Source organism: Lepidochelys kempii, chromosome 10, assembly GCF_965140285.1.
Source record: "Lepidochelys kempii isolate rLepKem1 chromosome 10, rLepKem1.hap1, whole genome shotgun sequence".
Lineage (NCBI taxonomy): Eukaryota > Metazoa > Chordata > Testudines > Cheloniidae > Lepidochelys > Lepidochelys kempii.
Genome location: NC_136389.1, coordinates 19,831,678 through 19,845,638, shown reverse-complemented (window position 1 = coordinate 19,845,638; position 13,961 = coordinate 19,831,678). Strand labels below are relative to the sequence as shown.

The 13,961-nt window shown below is 43.8% G+C and overlaps 1 protein-coding gene across 1 annotated transcript in view; it reads right to left on the bottom strand.

Moving 5' to 3' along the window:
• The window catches only part of ABCC6 (ATP binding cassette subfamily C member 6), a 46,976-nt gene that overhangs the window by 13,351 nt on the left and 19,664 nt on the right, over positions 1-13,961 (bottom strand). The window contains 12 exon segments of the mRNA XM_073362331.2: positions 1,024-1,231; positions 2,412-2,523; positions 3,601-3,664; positions 4,066-4,249; positions 5,545-5,712; positions 6,114-6,290; positions 6,841-6,967; positions 8,286-8,355; positions 8,983-9,070; positions 9,754-9,900; positions 10,495-10,698; positions 11,228-11,320. Of these exon segments, the coding sequence (XP_073218432.2) occupies positions 1,024-1,231; positions 2,412-2,523; positions 3,601-3,664; positions 4,066-4,249; positions 5,545-5,712; positions 6,114-6,290; positions 6,841-6,967; positions 8,286-8,355; positions 8,983-9,070; positions 9,754-9,900; positions 10,495-10,698; positions 11,228-11,320 (1,642 nt within the window).

The following is a 13,961-nucleotide window of genomic DNA, read 5'->3' as shown; positions in this document are numbered from 1 at the left end:
ATCAGCACGTGTAAATTTGATTGAACAGTTAGTTCTGTCTCCTACCAAACAGCCCTGAAGATAGATAGCCCTATGTTCTCCAGTGAATGGTGCACATAACTGGGATTATGCTGAATTAAATTAACTCTCTTGAGTTGGGTAGACTCCCATGTATCCAGTTACAGATTCACTATTACAGCAGGAACAGTGCTATAGTTAAGGTTGCCTAACAGCTTCTATTCTAATCCCCTGTTTTAACTAGTTCAAAACTCTCATCACTTGGGCTTACATTTTTCAGATTTTGTTTCTACCCTAAACTGATTTTTTGTTGTTGAAAGTTTCAGCAAAACATTTTAGCTATATTTGATTAGGAGAAGAATTAAACAATGTACACATTTCAAATAATACAAATTTTTGCAGCCTTTTTCTAACAACTTTTTAGATCCAAAAGGCCTAGGGCTGTAAAAAGATTAAATCTGGCCCTCATTGAGAAATGAGATTTTAATTTGGCTAAGTTATGATTTGAGTGAAGAGAGGATGGGAAGGGAGTAAGAGGAGGGGAGGGGAGATAAAGGGGGAGTAGTGAATGAAATTGGGAGAGATGGAAAAGTGAAACTGACATCATAGTCTCCCCCAACATGTGAATTTTTCATGGGTACCGGATCATACAGTTCTGACAAAGAGAGGCAGGCTGGCTAAAGATGGGGGAACCACCCATCATGCTCAGTTGCAATGCACACTAGAGAGAAGAACTCAGTGCACACACAAGCAAGCCAGAGTTTTATGCAGTGACACTGGGAATATTGTTCAGATACCGTAACAAAAAAAAAAAAACCATCAAAAAAATCAGCTCACATTGTGCAAATGTGTGTCAGAACCTGTTTTTTTAGGTTCTGTGCCAAGCCTTTTCATTTGTTGCCAAAAGCCCAGCAGACTAGCACCTCTAGGACATGCCAAAGTTTGTATGATGGGAAAATTTCCTGGGAATGGGAAAGAGGGAGGCAAATGATATGCAGAAGAATTAGGTGACCAGGTCAAGCAAACCTTGAAGGACTCCAAGAACACCGAAGACTCCAACTCGCAGCTCTGTGTGCTGCTGCGTTCTGTTATGAACAGGGTCATCTGCCCACATGCTGAGCCAGTAACCATGACAAAATGAGGCAGCTTGCTGACACGTGAACAAGAGCACAATGTACAAACAGATCAGAGGCCCTGTGGTCCTCAGGTAGTCCAGATAAATGGAAATATTGACCTGGAGTGAAGCAATCAAAAAGAAGGAGGGAAGGAAGAGTCAGGCTTATTAAGCGGTCTGTTCCTAAGCGAAGGAATGCTGTATGGTGTATGTTCTCTGTTACGCATCGCATACCATGACAGCCTAATTAATCTTTGTCCTATCAATGCAGGATGAATAATTTGAAGGCATATTGACCAAGCTCAAGGCTTTAACCAAGGTATGCAAACAATGCACAAATGCTTAGTGGGCTGAAAGTATCATTATTTGCGGTAACGAATGTTACTATCTCTTTGAGCCATATTATGATCCACTTTATTCCCATTTGTGAGTGATTATTTGACAAGACCCATTAACTACTCATGTGAGTAACTGATCACCAGCAGGAGTGCAGGGATTGCCATCTGGCCCTTAAGGTGAAAGCAACATCTTTTGAATGTGCTTCCCTCGGACACGACTCTCCTTAAACACAACTCCATCCCCCTTTGGTACTTAGACCTCCCATTTGCCTCTGTTCTCTGTAACTGGGTTTAAACCTTTGACCCTGACTATTCTTTCCCCTCCCACATCTTCTAAGTCTCCTCCTCATCACCCCCCCATAGCCCGCATATACCATCCTCTGGATTCCATTTCTGCTGAAATCTTCATCCATGCTTGCATCTTCTCACCTGGGTTTTGACCTCTACAAGACCCATCTCTACCTTCACCCGCAGCCATGGAAGAGCAACATCATCACTTCTAACCATACATTTCAGGACATGGTTCAACTGCCCTCCATGAACCTTATCTGACCTTATGAGTCTCCTGTCACTTGCCTCACCACTTCCCCCCGGTTGACTCAAAAGACTTTCCCTCTGCAGCACAAGCCACTTGAAACAGCCTTGTATCTCTCCACCCATCATAATGGAAAGACTTTCCTCCTCATCTCTACAATTTTCTCTCCCTCTCTTGCTGTTTTATTCTAATTTTCTAGATACACTTTAGCTCTATAAAGCATTTTTGGGGATACGGCTTGTATGAAAGATGCTACACAAAACAGAATTGAATAGGACCAGACCTTCAACTGGTGCAAATTGGTGTCACTCTGACTTGCATGGTGTTATGCTGACTTATACCAGATAAGGATCCTAGTATAAGTTCCTGTTGCAGTGACAGGTTTATTGTACATTTCATTACTCTAACAAGAAATTGCTGCAGTTACCCTGCTGGTTTGAACTTTCTCCCCTTCTGTTAATCTTCCTACATCTTTTGGGGCTGCAGCAGCTGTGCAGTCTTGATTTATGGCTTGGGCTCCATCTCTCATAATAGAAGATCTGTCAATTTATAAAAGCAAAACAAACACCATTATTTTTTATCCCAGACCATGAAGTTTTTAAGCCTTACTTAGAGGGCTGTGGTTTCTCTGGTTCACGGAATTACTCAGAGCATTCCTTGCATTCAGGGCACACCTCCAGCAGTGTGAATCCGGAACAGATTGGTGATGAACAAAACTTCTTAGCATCCAACTGTGGATTGGATTAAATGTTTGGTCTCGGTCTGTTTCCCAGTGGACAGATGTTCACATTCCCCAAACTCGCAGCTACTGTGGAGTCTCAGCAGAGAGGCCAAGGATTAAATGGGTACAGAGACTGAATACTCTCTCACGCAGGGAGGTGGCACATTGCATACAGAGAAGCTTGCAGTGCTGCTGCCAGTGCTTTTACTGTTCTGAGGATAATCCACGAGACTTCAGCCTTTAATGCTGTCAATCCAGCACCATCCAAAAGCAATGAAGATTTAGTTAACTATGTGATGCACCACATAAGTGAGGGCTAATGACCTTGGCGAATCAAATATTTCAGCAAACTTTACTAATAACAAGTATCGGGGGGTAGCCGTGTTAGTCTGTAAGTCTATCTTCAACTTATCCTAGAAAATGATCCCTCGCTCTATCTTTACTAATAACAGTTCACTTGTTAATGGGGTCTGAACCTGCCTCCTACCGGAGCTGTCTGTCAGTTACTGTGACTGACAACCCACTATGGCTTCAGTCAAAAATGTGTACTCCTTGTTTACCTTGCCATCTCTTACCTCCCTTTAACAGCTGCTAGTTGATCTGTGGTTTTAATACTAGAGGAGTGACTCTATCAACCTCATGGTATGGAAGTGCCCATCATCTGAACTCTGGGGAGGAAACTTACAGCTCCCCTTGGGAAGTATATAGAGAAAATATTATTAAAAGTGCTCAGGTGGTGGTGCCTGTTCACAGCCATGCATTCCATCCATGTGCACATCCTATTCATTTACAGCCTGGTCCAAACTCCACTGAACTCAGAAGGAATCTTTCCATCAACTTGAAGGGGCTTTGGAGCAGGCGCTTGCTTTGGTGTCTGAGGCACGTCTACACTCACCTGCAGAGTTTTCCCGGGGACACAGCATTTCTGGCAGCGATGATGTCCTTGGTGCTTCCTGCGGCTGTGGAATAAATATTCTTGTAATACCTTTCATCCTCCTTTGTTCTGTTTAGCCTCTGAGAGAACGAGGGGGTCATTGGAAAGAACTCCCGATAAACGTAAGTGCAAAGCTGTAGTGATGGCGCAGGCATTAAGTAAGTCTGTGTTAATAGCATTATCCTTGCCTAATAAGATGGTAGCATTCATGCATTGTGCATAATTAGCCCCATTTAGTGGGATGCATCGCAGTATGGGATCTCATAGGAAAATGCCTGAGATTCCATGAATAGGAAAAAGCTAATGTTTGATTGGCTCTTCCTGATCTGCTCTTTCAGTTGCTCTTCCCCTGTGTGAACAGTAGTGGATCCCCACTGAGACAACTTTCATTAATCAGAAAACACATGAGTTATTCAGTTGGTGTACCTTGTAAATCACAGCCCTCTTTCTCTTCTGCATTGTTATATGAATGGAGAAAGTCTGCAAAAGCCCCGTTTCTCTGTAAAAGTTCTTGGTAGGAGCCAGTTTCGGAAATCTCTCCATCCACCATCAGAACAATATTGTCCACTTGGGGCAAAATGTTGATTGCATGAGTCACCAGAACACAAGTCTACTTTAAATAAATAAATACCAGTTATGATTGCTCCAGCCTTCTGCTGCCCTGCGCAGCCTCTCTTGTCTACGGAAGGGACTGCACAGGTGAGCGCCTCTGGCAGTGTGATTGATCTAGTCAGTTTCACCACTGATGTTACCACCAAGGCTGAACCTCTCAACTTGGATGACATTCCTCAGATTCTGTGTCAGATTTATTATCACTGACTTGAATGTCTTAGAGCCCAATTCATCCCTTCTGCAACTCCATTAACTTCAGTGAAGTTACACCTGGTATGAAGTTTCCCTTTGATTTGAAATTCCAAGGATATTTCCACACAACTGTATGTCAGTAAAGTCAGTAAAGATTTTTTTCAAAATAAGACTCGACCATGTCTCTCTTTCTAATATATAATCAAACTCTTTGCGAGTGCTGACTAAGTATAAAGTCAGTTCTATGTGTGTCTTTCTGAATTTCAATCTCATAATTACACTGACAGGCTGATAGATCTAATTGTGAATACAAATTTGACATTTGTAAGCACTGATTGCTTGTTTTAATATAGCTTTTAACTGAACTCTTACACTAACTGGACTAATAATCAGCACTTCCAGAATCCATTCTACTTACACATTAATGTTGGACTTTAATCTTGGTTTTGTCAGAATGCTCTTCTCCATATTTGTCCAATTAAAAAAGAGTGCAAACCAACAAAGCGCAGGCACTTAGAACTTACATACTAATGAAAGGTTTCAGAGTCGCAGCCGTGTTAGTCTGTATTCGCAAAAAGAAAAGGAGTACTTGTGCCACCTTAGAGACTAACCAATTTATTTGAGCATAAGCATCCGATGAAGTGAGTTGTAGCTCACGAAAGCTTATGCTTAAATAAATTGGTTAGTCTCTAAGGTGCCCCAAGTACTCCTTTTCTTTATACTAATGAAACAAAGTCCATGCCACAGCATAGATTGCAAAACTACCCTACAACCGACCAGTTCTCCACTCTACTGCACTGAGAGGTGATATTCAGATTGTTTCTGACAAGAATAAGGACTGCAAAGAGCATCCTTCAGAAAGCAGAAAGAGAAGAGAAACACTTAGAATAGATATTACGACAAAGTCTTTAACGCACAAGCAATCGGGCTGTGGGAGTGGTCAAGGTTCCATCGCTGTAGATATTCAACAAGGGCATAGAGCAAATAGATATGATCTAGTGATTATTCCTACCAAATGCAGGCATTGAAAGAGGCTGGATGACCAAAACCATTTTTTTTCATTTATTATTGATGGTGGGGGATATTAATTTGTTTACATACCCTGTCCTTCAGTAAGCCATTGGGTCCAATGACGTGTTCAAAAATATGCTGTCCAACCTCGGCATCCACAGCTGAAAGGGGGTCATCCAGCAGGTAAACCCCTGCCTTCTTGTACACCGCCCGAGCTAGGCTCACTCTTTGTTTCTGCCCTCCAGATATGTTTATCCCCTGTTGAAACATAATGATGTATTTCATATGCTCCAGTATGTGTTTTGACCCTTTTCACTATCTTACACTGAGACTTAACGAGTTTAATGGCACTTTCTACATTTCCTGTATGAAGTGCTGTCATTACTAAAGGCAGAATCAGTCAGCCCTGTGTGATCAATAAATGCAGCCATGCGGGAGGGGACCCTATAACAGCTTGGAGTTATTGATTTTGGCCTACGTTTTCAACCATTTCTCCAAGTTTGGGGTGCCTCAATTTTCAGGTGGCCAGTCTGACACCTTTAAATTAGAGCCTGTTTTTTCAGCAAGTGCTGAGCACCTGCCCTCTCCCTCAAGCTGGGCACCCACACTCACTAGGCACGCATGGAAAGCTTGGTGGGAGATAGTAACTGGTCAAATACCTTCTCTCCTATTTCACTTTTACTTCCTGCAGGGAACCTCTCCAGGTCTGGCTGCAGTGCACAAGCATCAATCACGCTGTTATACCAGCTTTCGTGCATCTCTTCTCCAAAGATGATATTCTCTTCCACGGAAGCATTTTGTATCCAATCTTGCTGGGGGACATAAGCTACTGTGCCCTATAAAATGGAAATGGGTGAAATCACTAATGCATTTCTCTCTTTCATAAGCAAAAAAAATATATGTTTGATAGAGCAGAAATATGGTGTTTTACGATCACCTCCCTAGATTTACCTTATTGCCATTGTGTAATGTAAAAATATGAGAGCCCAAGGACTAACAATAAGTGGCTCTTACAGCGTGCTATTTCCCCATAGATCTCAAAGCACTTTGCAAAGTAAGGGAAGTGTCATTAGCCCCATTTTACAGATGGGAAAACTGAGACACAGAAAGGTGAAATGACTCACCCAAGCTGGCACAGAAGGTCAGTGCCAGAGCAGAGAATAGAACCCAGCCCCCCTAGTCCCAGGTCATTGTCTAAGTCACTGGAGGAAATTGACAGGCAAACTTGCAGCCAGCCCAGGGCTCCTTGCTCAGCTGCCCCTCCTCCCTCAAAGTTTGGCAGAAGACGGATTTTCACCAAATATCTGTAACTCCATGTGCAACCTTGTCAGCATGGTAACTGTTCATATGTGCTAACTGGAAGCAAACACTCAGGGAGAGCTTTACCTTAATAGCCACGTAGCCATCCAACTTCTGCAGCTCACCAAGTAACGCATACAGCAGGGAAGACTTTCCAGCTCCCACCTGGCCAACCACAGCAAGTAGGCAGCCTTGGGGAATGGTTAGATTTATCCTGCAAAGAGACCGCCCCGCATGTCCCCAAATTAGTACCTTTTCAGATGCAGCGTTTGCAAGGGAAACTAGCCACATTTTTGCTATTGTCTCTTAAAGAGAGAAGAAAAAATTTGCTTCCTTTTCCTTCTGTCAGTTGTCAGGCCCCTGTTATACAGGACAATCGAACTACCTCCTTCTTCCACACTAACTTTCCATCCCTTTCTACTGACAGCTCAAAACTCACCCTGTCAAAGCTGTCTCTGGCCAGGACGCCACTGTCCCATTCTGCTCACTGCTGCTTTTTATCATCTAGAGATGGGCTCTTCTAAACAAAACCTCAGCTCTAACCCTGTCTGAGGCTATTTGAGATCTAGATTTTAATGTTAAAACAGGCCCACCTATTTGTGATTGGTCTAAGCCAACGTTGTCGTCGTCATGTTCCCCTTGTGCCTCTGGCGTTTAGGGCAGTGAGGAAGCTCCTCCACTCCTGTCTGTCTCTAGTAAGTCTTTCAATGGTTCCCCAGCTGTGCCCCAGGTTTTTCAGCTCGGCCAAAGTACTGGATCTTTATATCCTTGCACTTTGGCATGCTCAAAATCAGGATTCAGATCCAAATTTGTTACTTGAGCCCATCTCAGCTACTATCAGCTTCTTACATCCCCCTCTTCCACTGCATACGCTTAACTCTTTGTTATTACATTTTATAATATTATCCATTTCTGGAACTGCTGTGCAGTGTGAGGTCAGTGTAAGCTGATATGGAATGGCATAAAATGGATTTCACTGTAAAGGAAAGACACATGACTCTTCTAGTTTTCAAAGGAAGCTGTCTTATTAAAGAGACAAGGTGGGTGAGGAAATATTTTATTGGACCAACTTCTGTTGGTGAGAGAGAGAAACTTCTGAGCCACACAAAGTTCTTCGTTGGGTCTGGGAAAGGTACTCAGAGTGTCGCAGCTAAATGCCAGGTGGAACAGATTGTTTAGCATGCTGTCTTAAGACACCTGAAGCTCATCTTTGGACAAGTGGGTGTTTGGGCAGATAATTGCCAGTCTGACACACCAATGTGCCTAGTTGAGAATCCAGCTATAGAGTTGGGACATCCTACTAGTGTGTCCACATTTGGACTGGACACAGGTATCATAAATGTCCTGCACGACTTGATTTTGCAATTTAATCTGAACTATGTTTAGAAAAACAAAATGTAGGAAATTTAGATCTGAAATCCCTCTAACTATCCTGTACTGGCCTTGCTGGATTCACTCTGCAGGGCTGTTGATCAGCACGGATGATGATCACTGCATCGCTGGAAATATTTATTTGAAATAAAAGCCTGTACCTTTTAATGCAAGGAGAGCTTCCTCTGCACCAACTGAATGTTCCATTCCTTACCGTGATACTATCCTGTACTAACAGATAAAGAGACATGAAAGGCATATATGCGTATTTAGAGATGGGTACATAAATGTACCTGTTTCTATTTGCAGATGAAAAAAATCAATAGCTTAAAAAGATAAATGCAGTTCCATTATCACCAAACTGAGTGCACACAGTAAACTGGATATACACTAGCAACTAGAGTGGGATCACCAAACCAATAGATAAAGTGCATATCAGCCAGGGGCTAGATTTGTCCTAGTGACTTAAAGACAAGATTCTGTTGGTCTGGTCCTCAGCTGGCTAACTATCCTGATTCACACTAGCCGAGGATGTGGCATGCAGGCCTCTCACCAATTCCTTGAGTTATTCACTGACCCTTAAGGGCCGCATTCTAGGAAGTTAATTATTATAATTAAGACTATTTTAATGTTAACGCTATCAAATCTTCTCTTGGGAAATACACATGGAGGATAAAAATTGTGTCTGTCAAATGATCAATATCCAGGAGAGAGAACTGAATGAAACGAGTAGCTCTAATGGCAATGCAGCCACATTTTACACGGCGCACGCTCCCTGTGCTGTGTGTAACTAATGCTAGTGGAAGCTGAGTGCTATGCGTTCCTCATGGAGGGCAATCACCCTAGGTCAATGCTTACAGTGGTCCGAGGTAACTGTGCTCATGTTGTTTGGATCCAGCTCTTCAAGACTAAGAAAGGCACCTAAACGGCTTAAGGAAACCTTGGCCTGAAATTAAAAACACATAAATCAGCCAATGGATGTAAAATAGTAAATGGTCATGGAGTGGGGTGGCCACCCACTACTGCCATGAAGGGCTTGAAATCAGCCCTGGGAGAGGGCTGAGGCTGTAAGAGGGCTGCTGCTAGGAAAAGCAGCAAGCCTTGGCTGATTGGGGAACCAGCTGCAGATGCCGCCACACCCCAATCAGGGCCCAGCTGGCCCTTACAAGAGGGCAGTGGGCCAGGAGCAAACAGAGTCTCTCTCTCGATGTGGAGAGGGATGGGCCTGGCTGCTAGGAGCTAAACCAAGACTGGAGCAGGGCTGGGGGAAGGCCAGAGGACCTATCCCTAAGACTGCCCCTGATCTTAATAATCCTTGTTGTTCCATGTGAATGAATATAAATCCAAATCAGTTACATTACATTACATTACGACAGCCCAAACACCATGAAAAAACTGCTCTTGCTAACCCCCTCAATACACTATGAAACATTGACTACACAGCACTACCCAGAAGGCTCCATGCATTTGGATGGCTGCATGCCCTCATGCTCCACTCCCCAATTCCCATGCCCTTCCCCACATGACCTAAGGTAGGAGTGTCCTGCTCCTTAAGAAATCCCACCTCGGAACAGTGATGTGCAAAAGAAAGTAACAACCAAGCAAATGAGAACGTAGCCTACAACTAACCTGTATAGCAGCATTTATGGAATACGGCAGGAAAGAGTGAGCAGTATTGAGAATGTTGATCAGCGTCAAAGAAACAAAGGCTTTCTGAGCATCTAGGACATGCTGCTCGTCCACCAGGGTGTAGACCGCAAACATGACAAATGCAATCTGCAAGGGAGCAAAGGGACAGCAAACTAGTATTCACAGACAGGCAAAACAGTGCTCAGATGGTGCATCGTTCTCCCAGGACTCATTTTTGTAAAACCCCAGTGGCATCAGCCACACCCATTCACGTTGTTCTGTGAGTTCTAGAAGCAAAGTTTTTATAATCTGGTGACAGTGAAGGCAATCTGATTATGTGCCATTTATTGTGCTTTTGAGATTGTTGCAGCACTGCAAATACAGTGAGATAGTGACATGAACATTCCCCTCCAGAGAGAAGGCTATCACATATAGTGTATGTTGCTGGGCTGGGACAGCAGCAAATGCAACAGTGCATTATAAAAAAATACTGAGGCCCTGATCCTGCAGTGAGCTCCATGTGGGTGGACCTCTGGACTTTCACATAGCCCCAGGGCCTCGTGGGCCCTGTATGGGTGTAGGGATCGGCCTGCAGGGAACCCATTGCTGAATCAGGCGAATAGACTATACATTTCTCTGGACAGGCATCTGTCTATTGGATTTGTCTATCAAGCGCCATGCACAGCTATGGTGCTGAGGGAATAACAGGCTGTGTGCTATGAAGGAGAGTGAACTGCTCACCAGGAATGTAGATGAGTGGAAGGAAGACAGAGACAGCGAGAAGAGGATCTGAGAACTTTTTAAAGCTTGAAGCTCTTGCTTTCGGATACAGAGTACTTTCTCCATAAAGGCTTTCTCCCAGCCATAGAGTTTGATGATCTTAATGTCACTGAGGATGGCATTGGTGAGTCTCGCTCGGTTATCTTTATGGTTCATCTGGTCCTCCTAAAATAAAGGCCCATTGAGGCTGTCATTAAGAATGCTGAAAATGTCTCTGTTCCATCTTTGTGAACACCACTTTGAACCTGGCTGTAAATTCGGAATGGATCTCTGGGCAATTAAGTAACATGTGGGCCCTTTGCTTGTAGTTGGATATTTACTTTTGGAGCTTCAGGCAAGTTAATTGTTTAGTAGTAGCGGAAAAACATTAAAATTTTGGTCTATGAACCTGCAAAATACAATCCTATTAGAGAGCTCTATAAGCAATCTTCGGAGGCTTTGAATGTCTGGGATCCTTTCAAATAGAACGATTAGCATGGATAAACACTGAGCGATCACTTAGTCACATCTCAGAGCAATGCATTCTGTTACAGTATACCTACATGTAATCACCTCTGTTTTGTTCCTTATCCTTGGGCTCCATGGGGCCCTTACTTGGGTGAGAATGATGGGATTTAATCTGTGATACTAGACCTTGAATCCCAGAAATTCACATGCCAACAACATTTTGCATTTTTAGGAGGCAAAAAAGTACCTGAAAGTGACTTCTCTTCTTGGTGATCACAAAATTCAGAGGCAAAAGAATTAAAAATACAGCAATTGCAGTCAAGGCAGATGGTCCCAGGAGCTGCCAGGAGAAAAGAGGTGAGACTGCTATAGAAACTCAAGAAACGTTGGTGAAATATTTGTAGAGATGCTAGTTTTCCTGGTCACCTTGTTCTTTGCCTGTTTTCCCACTTAAGGCTTGTGTCTAACACCCCTTTGGGTAATCCTAGAACTTTCCTCCTCCTCTGCCTTCAGGAGTATTTTGATTAAGACACTGTGACCAATTCATCCTTCTGCCGCCTCCACCTTCCAGGAGAATTCTGGAGTGATCATGGTCCTTACTCAACTGTTCTGATGCAAAGCACCTGAGTACTGAATTCACAGAGGCAAATCCTCCTCTCACATACCCCACGGTAAGCCCATTGAAGCCAATGATATGGGTGGAGATTTGGCCCAGTGATTTTATTTTCATAGACTGTCTCATAGGTGGTAATGTTTTTTATTTTGCTGAAGTATATTTATTTCCCTGAAGGAACAAAGTCATGTCTGTGAGAGATCCAGGAACATGCTTGAGAACAACACTTCATTGCTAATTCCTCTAGCACAGGGGTGGGCAAACTCTGGCCCACGGGCCGGATCCAGCCCGCATGCCTTTTTAAGCTGGCCCCTGAGCCATACCAAGCAGTTGCAGCCCCGCTCTGACTGGTGCTGGGTCGGGGGCCGAGCCCACAACACGCGGCTCGGCCCTACTTCATGGGGAGCTGGGTCGGGAGCCACACCCCTGAGCCTCTCCCCATGCCCCAACCCCCTGCCCCAGCCCTGATCCCCCTCCCGCTCTCTAAACCCCTCGATCCCAGCCCAGAGCACCCTTCTGCACCCCAAACCTCTCATCCCCAGCCCCACCCCAGAGCCCACATCCCCAGCCAGAACCTGAACCTCTTCCCGCACCCCTGCCCCAGCCCTGATCCCCCTCCTGCCCTCTGAACCCCTCGGTCCCAGAACAGTATCACAATGATCTCTCTCATCAAATTGCTTCACTGTCTCACTGACTTCATGAGAATCAGCCTTTAGGATAAAGTGTAGGAAAGTTCACGTTGCAGGTCATACTCATTGCTATGTTTTAAGGCTGTGCCAGATAACTGAACACCAGAACCCTGAAAGTCAGAGAGCTGAAAACAGTTATAGTATTTGTGACGGTGCTCCCCATAAGGCTTTATGGAAATATGCTTATGAATATATATGACATAACTGGAATATGTTCTATGCTACATATGCCATGTAACATATCTATGTAAAGGTTATGATCTACTGAATCTATTAATCCTATTTGTGTGCATATATTATTTTTGTATTCAAAGTTATGAATATTGGCCGTGTACTGGCTTGATTTCCTAATAACCTTAGTAGAGCATTTAGTCAGGTCCTGGAGAAAGGAATTCGCAAAGTTAAGTGCCCGATCAAGAAGCACTTAAGGAACAATGCATCTTGGAATGCTCCAATCCGCATAAGAAGTCTTCCTGGAGACATTCAAGATACCATGTGGCTTCTGCCTGTAAAAACGGTGAGTCATGCATGGACATGTGACTTGCCCAGGTGACTCCAGAACTCCATCTTGGAGCTGGACTTTGCATAGGAGAGAGGAGGAGGTCTCCACCCACAAGAGAAGGTCTATTTAAGCCCATGGGAGACCCCTCCATTTGGTCTTCAGCTGGCTAAAGAAAGAAACTGGAACAAAGGACAATAACTACAGGGGGTGTGAGTGATTGCTGGACCCGGACTAGAAGGAGATCAGTCTGTAAAAGGAAGCTTACTGGAACTGGTGAGGTTTTGCCTGTATTCAATTTTATTAGACATAGACTTGAGGGTTTTAGTTTATTTTGCTTGGTAATTCACTTTGTTCTGTCTGTTACTACTTGGAACCACTTAAATCCTACTTTCTGTATTTAATAAAATTACTTTTTACTTTATTAATTAAGCCAGAGTATGTATTAATACTTGGGGGGGGGGAACAACAGCTGTGCATATCTCTCTATCAGTGTTATAGAGGGCGAACAATTTGAGTTTACCCTGTATAAGCTTTATACAGGGTAAAGCGGATTTATTCAGGGTTTGGGCCCCATTGGGAGTTGGGCATCTGAGTGTCAAGGACAGGAACACTTCTGTAAGCTGCTTTCAGTTAAGCCTATAGCTGTTAGGGGACGTGGTTCAGACCTGGGTCTAGGTTTGCAGCAGGCTAGTGGGTCTGGCTCAAACCAGTCAGGGCACTGAAGTCCTAAGCTGATAGGGCAGGAAATCAGGAGCAGAATTAGTCTTGGCACATCAGGTGGCAGCTCCCAGGGGGTTTCTGTGATCCAACCCGTCACAGTATTGATTGTGAAAGGACAACATATTTTTCTTCTAAATGGCACCACCAGAAGGAGAGCCGATGCTAAAAGACCCCCTTTTTCCATGAGCTGGTTGTAAGAACAGTCACACACTGTCTTTATCTAGGAGATCAGACTGAACACTGGAATCACAAAAATTAAGCCAGGACCTGTGTGTTGTGTGGATGGAAGGATGAATCAAAGCAAGGCATCTAGTGAAGAATAACAAACAACAATGAAAAGACACATTTAAATGTGTGGGGAAACTCATTTATCCTTCTAATGAGTGTGTGTGTTTGTGTGTGTGCGCTTTATACCACAGAGCTCAAAGATGGATGGGAAAGGAGACAGATGGAAATT